This window comes from Cyprinus carpio, chromosome A3, assembly GCF_018340385.1.
Source record: "Cyprinus carpio isolate SPL01 chromosome A3, ASM1834038v1, whole genome shotgun sequence".
NCBI classification, from domain to species: Eukaryota; Metazoa; Chordata; class Actinopteri; order Cypriniformes; family Cyprinidae; genus Cyprinus; species Cyprinus carpio.
In genome coordinates this window covers 25,324,593-25,343,624 of record NC_056574.1, presented here as the reverse complement: position 1 = coordinate 25,343,624, position 19,032 = coordinate 25,324,593, and the positions used below count along the sequence as shown (strand labels likewise).

The following is a 19,032-nucleotide window of genomic DNA, read 5'->3' as shown; positions in this document are numbered from 1 at the left end:
GGAAGTATTCCACAATGAATTCTGTGCATAGTGTCAACACCTAATGCTTCCAGAAAGCTTCCCCTCCCTCCCTCTCTTCCTCAGCACAGCACATATTGAGTTCCAGACCACACCCAACCAGAGTTCTGGGCTGTTCAGGATTTTGGAAAGGAGGAGCACGCTCTTTTTCCTCATTTCACTACTACTACGTTTACCCTGCAGTCACGTTCACACTTGCATCACTTCATCTCCACATCTGACTGCCCTCTCTAAACTCTACAATATTTGACCCTTAAGGCTTCTCTACAGAGGTGAGTGTGAATCATAAGTAACTTTTTCTACATGCATGCAGACAGTTTTTAAGTGCGTCATAAAACTCTTCGAGAGGATCACAGCATCTTTGATGTCTAGAAAAGACTGGCTGGAGTAAGCAGGCAGTTGATTTATTGCTGTCTAACAGGCGTTTTTAATGTGTTCGAGCATTTATTGCCTGAAAACATAACCTGAAGAGAAGAGAGTTTGTGAGGAAAGGGGCGTTGGTGGTGATGCTTCACTGATGAATCACCAGCTTATACTTATTACTAGACTTAATATTCTTAGACGTTTTGCTTACTTGTTATCTTTTTCATTTTACTTTAAAGCAAGTGGGAGAATACAGTTTAGCTTCAGGTTTTTTTTACAATAGAAAAAGAAATGTTTTGAAAACAACACAATAGACCTGTACTTAAATCTCTTCAGTATTTGTTCTTATGTTTGGCGCTTTTGCATTTTAAAATCATTAGGAATGAAGTACTACCAACTTTGTCTCCCATATCGCCCCCTAGTGAAAGCATTTCATCTGTCAATATAGGCTGAAGTGTTTTTCAAATGTTTTCAAAAGACATGTCTGACCTTATTTGATTAAATATTTGAAATATATATATTTTTTCATAAATGTTATTTTTTTTTATGTGATTTATAATTGTATAGAGAGGAAAAAAAAATATATTATATAAAATATAATGTAATATATTTAACATAATTACATTTTTTTTTTTACTTTTTTTAAACAGTTTATGTATTCCTAACTTTCCTAACAGTTGTTAATAAGAAATGTTATGAATACATATTTAATGTTTTTTTTTTTTTTTATAATCATGTTCAATGTTGTAGATGAAAAATATATGTAGGCATTACAAAAAAGGTGCATATTAGATATAGTGGATGTGATGGTTTGTGCAAGGCCAAGCGTTGTTCCTACAACTAGTTTTGCATATTTGATTAATTTTTCATGTGTGGCTTTTTGTTTCACTCAGTTGAGTGTGTGTGTGTGAGACAGACAGTCACAGTACTTTCTCAGTGACACATTCCAGCGTGTTGCTCGTGGGACAGTTTTGGGGGTGGGGAGTGTAAAGTGTGTTCATGAGGTGCAGCCGTTTTCACTGGACTGGATTTCCGGACGCCTGTCTGCTCTGCTATTACAACACAAACACAGCCGCAGTGAGTGCCATAATTCAAACTGACCTATCAAAAGCCAAACTGCTCTAGGAAAGGATATATGCACGAGCCTTTAAAACAGTATGATGTATAGTCCGGCCACTGCGAAAACTCATATCCACTGTCATTTGAAACATATTTATCAGTCTACTCACAGTTTGTGTAGTAGTCCAACCTATCCATACATCACCCATACTACAACTCTGTTGTGGTGGCCATTTCACACCAACTCCCCTGTTGAGAGTCTATGTTGGATGATTTAGACAACGAGATGGCTTCTTTTCCACGTATTAAGTTTCCATGCTGTGAAAAGGAGAGGTTTTTCCAGTTGCTTATTGACCAAGTTGTTTCCAACCTCAGTTTCTCTCTCTCTGTTTTGTTTTGGGTTGCTGATTGATCTAACTGATGCCACTCAGAAATGTGCTGCTTGCAGGGCTTTCCAGAGAATAGGTGGCAGGTTTTGTTTGCAGATGGGTTGTTTCATTAGAATCTATGCTGTCAACGTTTGGATCAGGAAATGCCTCTCCCTTTGGCTGAGCCAAAGTTCTGGACGCTTTTTTTTTAACCCTCACATCAAGCTCAGAGTGACCAAGCTACAGGAGGGGGTGTGACTGAAGAGACTGAAATCCCAAATCATGTATCTCTCTCTCTCTCTCTCTCTCTTACGAAATGCCAGTAAATTAAGTAGAAGGTTGAATCATAACTAATGACTCAGGACAGCATGTGAATAAACATCCACTTGATATTCACAATATTACAAAGCAAAATAAAACTATTGGACTGTTTCCATGCATATTTTTCTGATTTTATTCAGTTTGGATGCCATTTGATTTGATTCTGAATCATTTGGGTATATTTTAGTTATAATTTCTACTTTGCTGGCTTATATATGAAAGACATTGTTGCTCTACTATTGCTGTAAATTATATTAAAAAAAGTTTCAGACTGAGTCAAATAGATAACTTGATTATTTGAAAGAACAAACTCATGAGTCATTCTTTTTGGCAATTATGGTACATTGGTCACTCTTTTTTATATTTACTGAAAAGAACTGTCTCATAGGAGCCATTTATTGATGAATCATGCAAAATTGGTCACTTTGTATGGTTTTGATTCACTTAAAAGTACAGTCTCGTAAGAGTTATTTGTTGATTCATAATCAGACTAGATTGGTCAAGGTAAATGTTTTTGGTTTTTCTGTGCATAAATAGACTTTTTCTGTCATTATTTTGCATCACATTCAATAGAGACTGCAAACTCATTTATAACGTAGGCAAGATGTGTTGTACACAGTCCACATGCAAACACGCATGCCTTTAAGGAACATGAATCTGAAAATGTGGTGCTTCTCCTCTTTAACTCGTCAGTTCATGTTCAAATGAAACTGACACCACTGGATTCTGAACTTTAGTTGCAGGGTGATGGTAAGGGACAGGGAGCTGTTTCCAAACTCTATTATTGCTTCAGCAAAACTGTGACAAAGCTTTTTAGATACTTTAACCTTGCCATGAACTGCTAATGTGAGCCTTCAAAAGATAGTATCAGATTATTAGAGTGTTCTCAGCAACTTAATACTGTGAAATAAGATAGAAATATGAAGCAGTCCACTAAAGATGTTTCCATTGACATGAGGCTTGGTAATCTTTATTTGTTTTCACCAGTTACAGAAAGAATAACACTGAAACTCATTCATCTCCACTAATAGGTGGACTCCAGGGTCACTGTTGTGTAACAACTTGGAAAATGTGTGAATCGTAAAACCAGTCTGAGTCTGGGACGCTATGATGTGTTTGCATGTTTTTCGGATTGAGACAATGAATTGCACATGTTGCTGTGGATTTTGATAACCAAGTGTGTACAGGGGTGACATTGCCGAAGTCCCATTAGCTGATGAAAAACACTCTAATTTAAGCTACCAGTCTTACCAGAAACCCACACCAGCTTCAAACACAAAAACAGCACCATGTTTAGCAATAAACAGTCACATTCCATACTAATATAAGAGAGGAAGAAAACGACAGGGTCTCCTTGACAGACATGCACTTAGAGGCAAGAGGGGGATGTGCTCATGTGAATGTGTGTCTGTATTGTCATGCCTTAAGGTGGTGTTTTTTTATGGTCAATTTTCAAACATAAACTGCATTTTATAGTCATTTTAAGAATCAGGGTGCATGACTAAAGCGATAATTTTCATGTTAATGTTGATTATTGATAATTTATACTTAAACTTACAGTCTTACTGTATGAATTGAAGTATTGAAAAGTGTAGTGCAAATTACTATTAAAAAAAATTATATAACTATTGACAAGATATGCAAAAGGGGAAAAAAAATCCTCATAACAGGAGGGAGTAATAGTGAAAAAACAAACAAGAAATAGTGTAGAATCTAAAAAAATTATTATACATGAATGCTGTAATGTTTCTTAAAAATACTTTTAAACCTTTAAATGTCTTTTTTTTTTTTACAAATCTTTTTCAATTCTCAAAAGCTTTATCACAGGGATCTCCAACCTTGCTCCTGAAGGGCTACCATCCTGAAGACTTAAGTTCCAACCGTGCTCCAACACACCTGTCTGTAATTATCAAGTAGCCCTAAACACCTTGATTAGCTGGTTCAGGTGTGTTTGATTAGGGTTGGAGCTGAAATCTGCAGGACAGTAGCTCTCCAGGAGCAGGGTTGGAGACCCCTGCTTTATCATCTATCCCAAATGGGGTAGAAAATTGTCTTTAGACAAAAGGCTCAAAACACAAACAATAAAAATAATCATCACAAACACTTTACATTGCATACATCACTTCACAACTATAATAATACAGTACATTAAAAAAAATCATTATTATATGATATATACCTATTTAAAATGCTAATCACAGATTGGATAAAGGTCTTCTTATACGTAGCCCTTTTCACTAAAGGCACTTTATACCGTCTGCCAGAGTGAAGTCATTGGAAAGAACTATACATGGCATGAGAAGAGTCTCCCACAATAAGTGGCTTTCTTTTTTCTCTTTTTTAAAACTTTCAATTGGCAACAGTGCATTAATTTGATCAAAAGTGACACTAAATACATTTTTAATGTGTTACATATTAAATTTTTTACTGTATTTATAGTCAAATAAATGCAGTTTCTTTCAGAAAAAAAAGAAAAGAAAAAAAAAGAAGAAGACAGAAAACTGACAACAGACCCAAAACCCCAGAGTTTTGACCGGTACTGTTTATGACCTTAGTCAGTCTGATTTTACTGTTTGAGAGCCTCAAAATTCTTCTCTTGTCTGTGGTTTTAGCCCACTTACGATTTAAAACTGGCTGCTAAGTGCATTGGACGCAACAAGAAACTCCTTGGGAGTAACAATAGTTCTCTCTTCATCCCTGCTGAAAGATCAGAGGAGCTACTGAGAATCCAGACTGTGTGTGAATGCATTAAACACAGCTGTCCTGCTTCTCAGTGAGAGGGGCTGTCTGGATGTGGCTGTAGGGGTTCAGCAGCATATCTTTTGTCATCACTCATGCTGGCAGTGTGTCATCAGTGGAATGCGATGTGAAAACAGTGCTTGTGGCACCTGAGCACAGTTGTTCTGCGGTAGAGTCATAGCAATGAGATGAAAGCCTACAAGAACCCATTTCACACTTTCAACTCAGCAGGCCACACTGAGAGCCGAGCGGGACCCTACTGTGTGTGATTGAGGCTCCTCCTGAGATCAGTTGCAGCAGTAACACATGTGCCTTGCCAAAATACACTCCTTTTACAAAATGAGGAGTCTCTTGTGCCAAAACTGCCCAGTATGGTGTGGAAATATCTGTGGAGAACCTCAGGGTTGTGTAATAGAGACCTTAAGGTTTCGTACAAGTAGCGCTCACACTGTACACGCCATTCTCGCTGGGAGTTTGTTTGCATTTTGCTTTCCTTTTTTGTGTCCAACTGGGTGGGGCTTATAGATGATACCCAAAAGCAAGCTTTGTTTGTCCTGTACATCAAACTTTATTTCAGGCAGCTTGCCAAAGGCAGCAGTTCTGGCTTTTGTGTTTTCTCCAAAAATAAGCCTTGTGTGTTTCCATTCTAGTTCACAAGCACCAGTTGTACTGCAGGGGCTGAACAGTGAGAGAAATATAATCAGAGATGTCAGTAACAGATCTGATTGTCAGCGTGTGTTCAGAGTCGTAATAATTTAATTTCCTGGGATACTGTCAATGTAAGATGCATTTGTTAATTTGAATAGCTATTTCTATCTGAACTGACTCAAAAATGACTCACTGGTGTAAGTGTAGTTTGGTGTAAGTGAGTTTGATTCAGGCATATTAAATACTATTCTTGTTCATTCTTTTAAATAAAATTTTAATAACTGGATCTTCCAGTGAAATGACAGACTTCTCTCTGATGATGTATGCTGGACTTCTCCAAACATTTAATCCGTATAAACTTCATCCCTTACTTAAAGTTGACTGCAAGCTCTCATTCAGATCTGCCTGTATCCAATCAACAACTGATAGATAGAACCAAGTCCCCCTTCTTTCCTTCCTTCATTCCTTACTTCCTATTATTTAAAATTATGTATTTTTAATTACAAATTTAATTAATTATTAATACATATATTATATTATATTTTTTTATAAACCTTATCTTAAATGGCGAACTGAAAATATTATATTATATTATATTATATTATATTATATTATAGTTGTTTGGTCCCATACATTCTTCAGAATATATGTATTTTTTGTGTTCCACAAGAAAGGTTTGGACAGCATGAGGGTGAGTAAATGGTGACAGAATGTTCCTTTTTCAGTGAACTATTTAACATTGTATGGTAAAGAGTGTGATTTTATTCTTGAAAAAAAAATGGAGAATTGTGGGCAAAACAAAGGGTGACCAGTATTCTGATCACATGAAGGAAGCACTGCAGACGTGCCAAAGATGTGTGACAGAGGTCTTCACATGTTTACTTGACTTTAAATCATTCTTGTAGTGAATTGCAAACATAAACCAGATTACAGATTTTAGCTACAGATTACCCAAGATGCCCCTGACAAATAAGCTGTATGGTGGGATGTGTGAAAATGCTTATCGTGATGACTTTGTGTGAACTGCAGCCATCGAACGTTACTAGAGGCCTGTTAGGTAATCAGTTAGATGGGACCCAGCAGGCACATTTCAGCTGCTCGTGCCTAATTTTAACTTTATTGAGCAAGAACAGGGCTGCATTTAATTTGGGACTGTATTTTAGAACAAATGCCTGTCCCTGATAGGATAAACATGAGTGCTCCAGTGGAAATGAGTCTGTGAGAATGCATTGATCTTAATTAGATCATTGTTTAAAGCCATGAGAAAGCCTAGCACTTGCTGAGAGATGAAGATGTTGTTTATCCATGGCTGTAAACCTTCACGGCTTCACAGCTGTTTTTAGAGAAGGGTTCTTTTTAGCCCTTTTTTTTAAACCTGTCAGTGAAGGATGTCTACAAGAAAAGGCGTGCATGGGTTGACTTCACACTAAACTCTGTGCATTATAATTTCTTCCCGTTTCTGATCCTTTGCATGTTTTTCTTCCCTTTTAACTGCATTCTCTCAGATCTCAAAGTGTGAGTTGGTCTCGGGACTCCAAACCACTCATGAACAATTTGTTGCCGACATTTAAAACCGCAGGCCATGTCAAACGTACACACTAAAACATTCCCCCTCATATCCCTCCTTCACTTTGAGGTTTTCCCTCTAGCTCAGCATTGGTACTTAAGGTCAGGTTAGGTCAAACTGGGCAGTAATGTGTTCTGTTAACTGTTGGATTATCTGGAGCTCATGAGCAAAATATTTGCACCAGACATAATTCATAAAACACTTTATCCTTTGGATTCTGCCAATGATCTGTTTCCTGAGCAGAGTTATGGATATCTGACTGCGTCATGTTACTGAGGAACATTCCTTTCTGTGAGTTCATGCTGCTTCTGTTTAAATGCTGTAGAAGAAACAATGACGCACAATGAAATGGGAGTAATTGTTGGGTTGTCGTTGCAGTATCTACTGCCTTTGACGTCACAACTCAGGATAGTCACTATAGTGAAGCGCTTTGTGATTGTTTTTGTGGTCAGTGGCAGTTCATCAGAGGACTCGGGGCACTAAATTGCCACAAAATGTATCAAAATAAATCAGCAAAAGTAATAAAAGTAACATTTGTTTTTATCTGTGTGCTTAACTCTTATAATGTGTGTGTGTGTGTGTGTGTACTGCATATATATATATATATATATATATATATATATATATATATATATATATATATATATATATATACATATATATATATATATATATATATATATATATATATATATATATATATACATATATATATATATATATATATATATATATATATATATATATATATATATATATATATATATATGTTAATTTTATGAATATATTAAAACAAAAACATATTCAATATAGATGTTTCAAAAATGTTCATTTTCTTTTTTCTTATTATTTGTTTTTATAAATGTATTTTTGTTTCATAATGCATTATTAAAATATAATAAAAGAGCATTAGCATAATTATAAGCAAATAAATATAAAAATAAAATGCTGTAATCTTTCACTTCGTTACGATAATCAATAATGATTTATATAACAGCCTCTTTAAATGGACCACCTTTTAGCAGCCAACCAGCATTCACGTTACTTTCCTTAAGAGTGATTTGTCACATGGCATTTACAACTCAGGTAATTAGCTTAAAAATTTTTTGCCCCATAAAGACAGCAAAATATGCACATTTGGGGGAAAAAAGTGAATATGTTTCGCACATTAAAGGGATAGTTCACCCAAAAATTATAAATCTGTCATAATTTACTCACCCTCATGTAGTTTCAAATGAATGTATGACTGAAAGAGATATTGAGAAGTGACTTTTTTGTCTATTCAGTGAAAGTCATTGAGGTCTGGAGCTTTTTTTGGAAATACTACATTAGGGTAATATGTGATAGAATTTTTTATTTTTTATTTTTGAGGTAAAATGTCCCTTTACAACAATTATTTAATATTTGAAACACATCTATTGACAAAGCATTCCTAAATTAATCAACATTTAACTGAATCAGAATGTAAACAAATCTGTTTATCAGTTCCGATGTCCCCCCCACCACCCCGGTCATAAATGATGTACAGAACTCATGCCCTGGATTAAAGCTGCAAAGCTTTGCTGGGTGGCATTGAAGCTTTCCTTCTCGTCTCAATCATTTGTTCCATGATAGCAGTTTCTGTTTTCAGCAGTGGCCGACTTGGAAGCCTGCTGGAGACTGCGGCTTTTATGAAAAAAAATGACATTAAAAGTGAAACTCAAGTCAGCGTTTTCCACCAAGCTTAGGGGAAATGAGCCGGGGCTCCTTAGTGTTTATACACATGCATATGAAGACATTTCCCAATGCAGAAATAAGTCGACATGGCTTATCTGCTACCTTTTAAAGCACAGACTCCAATTAATTTACTAATGATGGTTTGTAAATTCTCTGGAAAACTCCGGGCTTGGGAGGTATGGCTGTCATTATCATCCCGCAGGATTGTACATAGCGAACGGAAACTCCACAGCCAGTTTCCAAGACAAACGCTCATAGATTTGACTTCAGCCTGACTGATTGATCTAATGTACAGAACTGACATATTTATTCATTAAGGTGGTTAGCCATAATTAAAAGCCACAAAATGTGTCTTGGTTGTACTTATATCACAGTTGTTGCAGTTCTTTCTGCCCTCACTTGTTTCATTTATATACACATAATCCAGTTCCATCATTTAAAGGAAAATATGAGATTAAATTCAAGTTTTTATTAATAGTATAATTAGCTTTTATTTTTATATTGTCATTTTAATGTTAGTTCAGTTTAAATTATAGTAGCTTTTCAGAAATGTGAAGCTTATTTTATAAAAGAACATTAATTGTTCTGTTAAAACCCGAACATTAATTTGAGCTGTAAAGATGTTTAAATTACAATTTTAGGCTTTATGTTGTCATAGTGATGATTTTTTTAATTTAAACTTAAATATGAATAACATAAGATTTGTAAGCAAATTGTGTGGGTTAACTAGTTTTAACATGCAATGTAACATTCCTACAGTCCTACTCTGTGCGGTCGTCACCGGTATATTAAAACGCACAACATATTAAAGCATCTTTGGTGTTTCCATATGTTTTCTACAATACAAAACCGGAAATCGAGGGGTAATAACGTCATTGGCAGGTGACACAGTGACACTATGGACACGGTCTGTGTCACTAGTAAAAATTGCTTATTTCTCCGGATTTAAACATTCTTCAAACCATTTGGGATAATGTTAGTACACAAGTCAGCAAAATATATAACACCGTTCTAGTGGTTTTTGGATATTTCAATAAAAAAATCTTACATATTGTGCCTTTGACATTTTAAAGTCTATGATTACAGGTACACAGTTCCTGTGAAGGCTGATTCCACGCTTGCCATTGGCCTTAGTGAACCTCTACAGTAGATCTTTTGTTCCAGAAAAAGCCTGAGGGGACTGTGCACAGACGATTATCCCTCTGTGTAGTCAACATACAATTTTCAGTATGTTATTCCTCATGTATTCTGTGTTTGATGGGCCCCTGTCTAGTCAAAGGGTTTCATTTTCCTCACTTCCTAACCATCGACAGGAATTTTCTTCCTCAATTTCTCACCACTCACAGAGCCACTAGTAACAAAACACGGGTTCCCTGTGTGTTAAATGCCACATTTGCACCATTGTGGATTTCAGCAAATTAACAGGCGCCTCCCAGCAGCTCTTGGAAATACAGTGATCCAAACAGATTGCTACAATCTTAGATGACAAATACATGAAAAAAGGAGTAACTTTAAAACCTTTATTAAGGAAGTTAAGTCATCTGGAATGATAATAACTACCTAATTTCTTTTGCCTTTGCATCCTTTTTTAAGCTTGATAGCTTCAGTTTTCAAATATTCACTTTTTTTTTTTTTTTTTTTTTCAAATCTCAGAATCATTTGCTCAACACATTTCCTAGTTCACAGATTTTTGGACAGCATGTTTTGAGTTTTTGGTCTCACGTTCCTCCTTCCCTTCCAGCCCTCTATGCCTCTCAGTAAAACAGAGGAAGGCAGCTGAAGAGAAAATTAAGACCATGTGTGGACCGAGTACACAATACGCTATGATTTAATGAGACCAGCCTCCCACTTTACACTCTACAGAGACAGACAGCTAATGTAGGGAAGCTCTCCAGAGGATTTCCACTACAGGCTCTGAATAAATGACCAACATTCTCAGACTTTATTAATGCCTACACTTAATTTTGTTCCCAGTACCTTCCCTGACCTTAGAAGAAATTGTGAAAGTTAAAAAAGAAAGGGTTTTCGAGCCTGTGTTTGTAGACTGCTCTGAGAAACTTGTACTATACCAGCGTCATCCTGTACCCTCCCACACTGTGTCTCCCTTGTGAACTGAGACTGGCTTCCTGTGAGCCGATTCAGGTCTCTTTTATTATGAATCTTTCTGGCTTGGTTGTGTGCTGTAATTGGGAATGTTTCTTTGCTTTCTTTAAGCTGAGCTCAAACAGAAACCCTCCATTCTTTAACAATTTTCCCGCCTAAACTCTGCATTGTTCAAATGCCACACCCTGTCTCCCACATCCCTTCTTAAAGAGACTGTTTAATATGGAATGAAATTAGACTCAAAATGATTAATAGATGCATGCAAAATTATCCATGTACTGCATAACTTTTATACATGTATCTTACTAACCACAAACAAATGCCTTTCAATTTGAGTCTGTGGAATTCGGGATTAAATAATTGTGCAGCGATTTGAACAAATACAGACATGTTTGTGAATAAAAATGTTCTGTTCTGCATTAATTTATTATAAATTGCTCATGCAAAAAGGAATCCATGCATATGTGGATCAGGTAAAAAGCATGCATTAATTGATGTCTAGTTCGTGTCGATGTTGTTCTGTTCATTTGGATTGTGAGACTTTATTTTCGAAGTTAACAGCATTTTACGTCACACACACACAACTACCAACAAACAAGGCCTAGTGCAATCCATTAACATGTACACGATTTGAAAAATTTGCAAATGTGCGTTACTACACTGAAACAAATGCTTTTCAACTGGTGTCTGCAGAGTTAAGAATTACATTAATGTGCAGCATTTTATTCAAATAGAGACATATTTGTGAATACAAATGTTAAAGTTTGTATTAAATTATCATAATTTGTGCATGTAGCGATTAAAATGTGCATTTGTGGATCAGGCGACGCGTGTGCATCCATTCACATATCTTCTGAGTCGATTTTATTTGATGCATTTGGATTTTGAGACTTTCGTTCAGAACCTTTTAGCCTTGCCCAATGCACACACACACAGCTCGCGATCCACACGCAGCTGAGCCACAGAAAAACAGCGACCACGAGATGGAACTAGCCCCACTCACATGTGTGCATTCCATTGTGTACAGTTTTATGAATGTTACATTGTGTTTTCTTTGTTTATTTGTGGTTTTGCTATTCTCCTCTGCTTGTAGAAATACAATAAAGACACAGAATAGCTTAATTTTGCCAAACAAGAACCTTGTGATAGCCTACCAAGGTTTTTTTCTTCTGTAATTCAATGGCACATTGTCAGTTATTCCTTCCTTGTAGGCTATTATTATTATTATTATTATTATTATTATTATTATTTATTATTATTATACATATAGGCCTACAACATCAAACCAAACATATAGATACACAATATAATCTAGAAACATTGGTTAATTAAAACAGCCCGTAGTACAATCCGTCCCGTTCAGCATCTTATATATATATATATATATATATATATATATAATTTTTTATTTATTATTATTATTATTATTATTTTTTCCCAGTTGATGCTGTATGATAACTGTGGTGAGTTTTCACATCTTGGCTCAATAGCACCACCTCAGGTCAGATTCATGGAGCAAAACAACTTCATAATTAACTTAATTAAAAGGTAGTTATTGATGATCTGGTTGTGTATGAGCTGTATAACAAGGAAATTAGGAAGATGTGTATGTTTTAAAGGAGGAAAACATTTTCGACTGCTGATTATATCATTGTTTTCTTTCACAATGTTCATTTTTCTGTCCCCTTTTTTATTACCAAGAAAAGTCCCAGATATTTTTCTATTTTCTGGACACCACATCTTTTAAATCATTCAGTCATACGTCTGTTCCTGCTGCAATAAGTCTTGTGTAAACTAGTCTTGTATTTCAGAGTTTACAGTTCTTCTTGTGTGTGTCTAGTTAACACTGCTAAGTGTCTAAAGTAAACTAAATCATGTAACTGCAAAGGATTTTGCATCCTAGTAAACTGCTAAAATCCTGTTCACCAGATATGGTTTTTGTGAAGGCAGTCGGGACATGTATTTCACAGACATAGTGCTGAGGTGATATCGTCCTTTGTGGTGTCTTTTCTTTCTTTTTTTTTATTGTATTCTCAAGTACTGAACATAAAAGCACTTCAGTGCAAAAAATGAGTTTCTCACCTCCAGTATAAACTTACACCCACTATACAAGGTGAAAAGGGAAAAAAGGCATTCATAAATGGCTCAGTGTATATAGGCTGAGATGTATAGGCTGTCTGTATGTGGCTGTAGTGCAGTGAATCATGGGAAGCTAAATTAGCAGCCGACTCTGAGGCTCATGTGTGTGATGTAAGCAGAACCTGGCTATGTTTTTCAGCAAAACCTGCATGAGGATTTAGATTTGGCTCCTTTCTACTTGAATGATTGATAAAATCTAACAAAATGAATGTAGCTTCTTAAACTCGGCTAAGTATTGTTTTGCATGTTTATATGTATGACATTTATTTATTTGATTTCAGTTTGCATTATTGGTGCAGTGTCTAGTAAGTGTGCAAAATAGAAATAGGTAACTAATAATATAATTGATTGGTAACACTATAAGTTCACATTATTTAAAATGAGCAGTGCATAAGTATTTATTAATCTTTAATCTTTAATTTGTTCATTGTTAATTGATGTTAACTCGGGTCCGTTACATAATATTAACAGATACAACATTTGTTTTTAATAATGTATTGGTAATAATTTCAAATTCACATGAACTAAGATTGTAACATGCTTAAGATGTATTTGTCATTGTTAATTCATGAAATGTACTTAACTAATGTTAACCAATGGAACCTTATTGTAAAGTGTTACCAAATAATTTAAAAATAATGTTTATCTTTTGATTTCTTGTAATTGGAGTAAAAATACAAATACATGTGGATAAGTTCTTCCAAGGTCAAAGTGCAGAATAAGAGTAGGTTTTCCCACCAAATCTAGAGAAGCAGAAACCAACAGTTCCAGTTCTCAGTCTCAGCTTTGTATTCATTTTATTATATTTTTGTATCTTCTTCTCCCCCCAGATTCTCCAGCTTTTGATTTTCAGTTCCACCATCAGCCATGTTGATTATTTTGGCCTTCATCATCCTCTTCCACATCACCTCAGCAATACTACTCTTCATAGCAACCATCAGAAATGTATGTTGATCTTCTTTAGTCTTTTTTTAATTAGTCTGCTTCAATCACTGTTACTGCTCTGTGTTATATAGCAGTACTGTAAAATGTACTGCTATAGCAATTTTATTAGTTTCATTTAAGAAATTCACACACACACACACACACACACACACACACACACACACACACACACACACACACACACACACACACACACACACACACACACACACACACACACACACACACACACACACACACACACCCACATACACACACAAACATATATAAACTGTCAATGCAAGGATGGTCAGCTGTCCTTCCTGTCTCCCTGTTGCTCTGTGCATGTGCAATAATTGTTTATGGTTCATTGTACAAGCATGAAAAACACACTTGTTTAAACACTTTTTAATAAAAATCAGCAAAGCTTATTTGGATTTTACAAAATGATCTTAAAAATACAGTATCCTGAAAAGGGAAATTTCTTTTTTTTTCCCTCTGAGTTTATATTCTGTCAATATATATTCTACATCTTTTCAAGGTATGGTGGGTTTGGGAGGATTACGCCGTAGATCTCTGGTATAACTGCAACTCCACAAATTGTTATGATATACCGAACAGTTCAACCTATGGTGCAGGTAAGCCTTGAGCCTTGATTATCATAAAATCTTAATAAAACATAACCACTATTTAATTTGGTCTGAGCAAAATGGTGTACAGTATGACTGCTTGTGTTAATGGTATTGTTTAAAGTTGTTTATTAATTAAATCTAGCCAGAAGACAACACTTATTGCCTCTTGTTTGCAATGTAAACAAATATAGCTGGGGCTAAAGACCAAGGCTGGGTTGGATGTGTCAATACATGAAAATGCAAAATAGAAGTATTTTCTGACAGTGAATTTAGGACTCCACCATATATATAAAATTCAGCAATTTCTGCACAACATTTTGACAAATAAACCTTTTTTTCCCCTCTTTATTAGCCTATCTTCAGACTGTCCAGGCCACCATGATAATGGCTACTATCTTGTGCTGTGTGGGTTTCTTTGTCTTCATCCTTCAGCTCTTCCGTCTGAAGCAGGGCGAGAGATTTGTCTTCACAGCCATCATCCAGCTCTTGTCTGGTGAGTTCATGCCCACAGCATAGATTTCAAATCATTGTTAGCAATACAATTGCGATTTCTTAGTTACTGTCTATGTACTATGCAAAGAAAATGTACAATCAGCCATTCATTACACAAAATCTCAGGTCAAGAGGGGTCTTGAATCACCTTGAAGTGTTTGTACTGTCATGTTCATGTCATCTTTCTAGTCTGTAAATTGTCCCAGCTTTGAAGGACTTATTTTGTAAGATGGACACAGGAAAACGTTTACAATTTTTATGACAAGTACGAATTCAGAACCAATTTGGACAGATTTAGCATTGCATCACTTGCTCACCAATGGATCCTCTGTAGTGAATGGGTGCCGTCAGAATGAGAGTCCAAACAGCTGATAAAAACATCACAATAATCCATAAGTAATCCACATGATTCCAGTCCATCAGTTAATGTCTTGTTAAGTGAATGTTGTGATGGTAGAGGACAACAGGGAATGGACTTTTTCACTTGAGGAAGTGTTAAAGTGGATTAAGATTAAATGATGTTAATTGAACGGATGTTTGGACTCTCATTCTGATGGCACCCATTCACTGCAGAGAATCCATTGGTGAGCAAGCAGAGTATCAACAATTTTTTTTTTTTTTTTTTTGTATACAAAAAGTTGAATTTTATAAAATGTTTTTATTTACTATATTGTTTGTTGAATTTAAATTTTTATGTGTCATGCAATTGCCTGTGAATCATAAATACAACCAGCCAACTGTAAATTCCCCCCTTTTTTCCTTCCACAGCTTTCTGTGTGATGACCGGTGCATCCATCTACACAGCAGAGCACTTAAACTTCGAAGACACAAGAAAGAATAAGAATGGAGAGTATGGGTACGCCTTCGTTCTGGCCTGGGTCGCGTTCCCCATGACGCTACTGAGCGGCTTTATGTATCTAGTGCTAAGAAAACGCAAATGAAGCACCACATACCACCTCACTAGCTGCCACCAGCTACAGCCTTAGCCAAGAGACTTGTAATGATACTTGTTTTTGTTTGAATGAAGTAGATCATCTTATTAATCACTGCATACTGGAAACTTTATTAGATTATATGCATAGTATGTCACTTTTTTTTTTTTACCCTGTTGTGTATAATTTAGCTCTACCTGCTCAGTAAAAAGTGCTGTGATTAAGAGAGGTAAAATAGGGTGATGGAAAAAAGACAGGAATGGGAGATATAATACAATATATTTAAAACATGGAACCACTATGAGCTCAACATGTATTCATACACAATGCATGATGTAACACTTAGTGTGTAGCAGATAACATGCTAGTGTGATGTTTCCTGGTCATTACATGTGCCTGGGGAAAAAGTCATTAAACACAAAATATGAAAAAATTGTGCTGCCAGTTCGCTGAGCACTATATCTTACTTGAAACTTAACAAATTATCAATATTAGTGGCATGATGTGTTCTTGTGTATAGGTTTTTTTTTTTTTTTTGTTTTTTTTTGTAAAATAGTCTTTTAGTGCTGACTAATTACATTGCATGTTTGTTTTTTTGTTTGTTTTTTTTGCAGCATTTAATTTGAAATCACTATTAACATAAGTACAGATCTGTAGTTCTTAAGGCATTGTGTTTGATTAGGGCACTTGGGATTTATTTCATATTCATGCGAATAACTTTAAGATGATGGTGTTGGTGAAGCACACCGATGGTTTCAGTTTTCATGTCTAATATGTAATCATTTCGTCCTCAAATCTGCTATGGAATAAAAAGCAATTAGCTAATATTATTTAGACGAAAGTGAAATTAAGCTGTATTTATTAAGACTAACTGCATTGTTTCTGTTAATATATTTTGTAATGAAGTATTATATCAAATGGAGTGTTAATGTTTGTTTAATGCTTAATTTTCAGAAGGTTTTAATGAATATTAGTGAAGGCTTTTGTGTTGGAATGAAACCACAATGGCAGCTTTGTTTTTAAATGTCTGCTGAGTTGTTCAGGTCAGGTCTGTTTCTGGAGATTGATCCAAGGGCTTAATATTGTTCTTTTTTTATCAAATAAATGTATTTTACATTAACAAACAGATGGAGACTCTTTCTGTTGTGATGTATACTGCTAGGTCTCAAGATATGGCAGTAAATATCCCCTAAGACATTTGTCATGTAAAAGATTTCAAATGTAAAAATGCTATAGCCAATAGCCAAACTATTTATTGCATAATCTGTACATAACATTTATGTCATAAAAGCAATGGTTTGACTATATTGTTTTGCATTTTTGTCAAATAAAGGCAATAATTCAACTACAATAAAGTAAAAAAGTGGACAGCAAAGAGGGGGTTACACTCTAAGAGTGCAAAACAGACACACTCACTCAAACACACACTCACTTACACACACTCACAGACACACATACACAATTACACACACTCAAATTAATTGGTATGGCTATAAACGAGAAAACTGAAATAAGAGGTTGGAATCAGATCAAACCCATGAAGGATTAAGCTCTGATAAAACATTTCTGTTCATTTTTGTTACATTTTTATAGAATTTTGATGTTTTTTGTAACAAAATGCTTTCTCTGTGTTCAGGTTTGACTGTAGTAATAATAATTCAAAAACTGATGCTTCAAATCAAGTCAAGTCAAGTCCCCTTTATTTATATAGCGCTTTATACAAAACAGATTGTGTCAAAGCAACTTAACAACATTAATTAGGAAAACAATGTGTCAATAATGCAAACTGACAGTTAAAGGCAGTTCATCATTGAATTCAGTGATGTCATCATTCAGCTCAGTTCAGTTTAAATAATATCTTTGATTTGGTTTACAATCAAGTCAATAATATCACTGTAAATGAAGTGTCCCCAACTAAGCAAGCCAGAGGCAACAGCGGCAAGGAACCAAAACTCCATCGGTGACAGAATGGAGAAAAAACCTTGGGAGAAACCAGGCTCAGTCGGGGGGGCCAGTTCTCCTCTGACCAGACGAAACCACCAGTTCAATTCCAGGCTGCAGCAAAGTCAGATTGTGCAGAAGAATCATCTGTTTCCTGTGGTCTTGTCCCGGTGGTCGTCTGAGACAAGGTCTTTACACGGGATCTGTATCTGGGGCTCTAGTTGTCCTGGTCTCCGCTGTCTTTCAGGGCTGTAGAGGTCCTTTCTAGGTGCTGATCCACCATCTAAGCTGGATACATATTGGATCCGGGTGACTGCAGTGACCATCTGACCTGGATACAGACTACGGATTTTAAAGGCATTGTCTCTATTTTAACATGAAATTCTGCATTCATTTAAAAGTAATATAAAAAAAATATATTTTAAAAATAAATATTAATTAGGGCAATGAAATTATCTCAAAATACAAAATAAAAAATATTACTGAACAAAAATATATTACATTGATTTTACTGGGACAAAAAACAAAAAGTTACATTTCAGGCGTCCGGTCACTTTTGACCATGAAGATCACTAGTGTGACTCCCAAAGAGCACCAGAGGTCAAACCCCCCAAACAGAAATTGTATGAAATATATGTAAGCATTTATATTATAGCAGTAGGAAATAAACTTTAAGAAATAAGCAACTTTATTGGGCGTTTGTGCCTAAGACACAAAAAGGGATTTACAAAAATTACATTTACATTTCTGCATTTGGCAGACACTTTAATCCTTAGTGATTTACAGTGCTCTTATTACAAGGACCCTCAATCCTCCTGCAGCAACCCGGAGTAAAGAGCCTTGCTGAAGGACACAACCTTCTGCTTACCAGTTCAGTGGTTTAGCCTACTTCACCACATAAGTAATGAAGCTATATCAAAAATATATGAAATGAAATGTAGAATGTAAAGCTGACATCATGAGATGTAAAACGTTTACTCTGTGGCATATGACAAAATAAATTACATTTAGCTTGTTTTACTAAAATTATTATTATTGTACTGTAAGTGTTGGAGTGGGGTAGCAATGCA

General features: G+C 35.5%; 1 protein-coding gene across 1 annotated transcript; it reads left to right on the top strand.

The window, feature by feature from the left end:
* The first annotated feature begins 129 nt into the window (after positions 1 to 129).
* Positions 130 to 17,147, top strand: LOC109089379 (epithelial membrane protein 2-like). Its single transcript, XM_042725891.1, has 5 exons — positions 130 to 290; positions 13,872 to 13,986; positions 14,507 to 14,603; positions 14,950 to 15,090; positions 15,858 to 17,147. Exons 2-5 carry the CDS (start codon positions 13,909 to 13,911, stop codon positions 16,028 to 16,030), a joined length of 489 nt encoding a protein of 162 aa, XP_042581825.1. The 5' UTR covers positions 130 to 290; positions 13,872 to 13,908; the 3' UTR covers positions 16,031 to 17,147.
* The last annotated feature ends 1,885 nt before the right edge of the window (positions 17,148 to 19,032 follow it).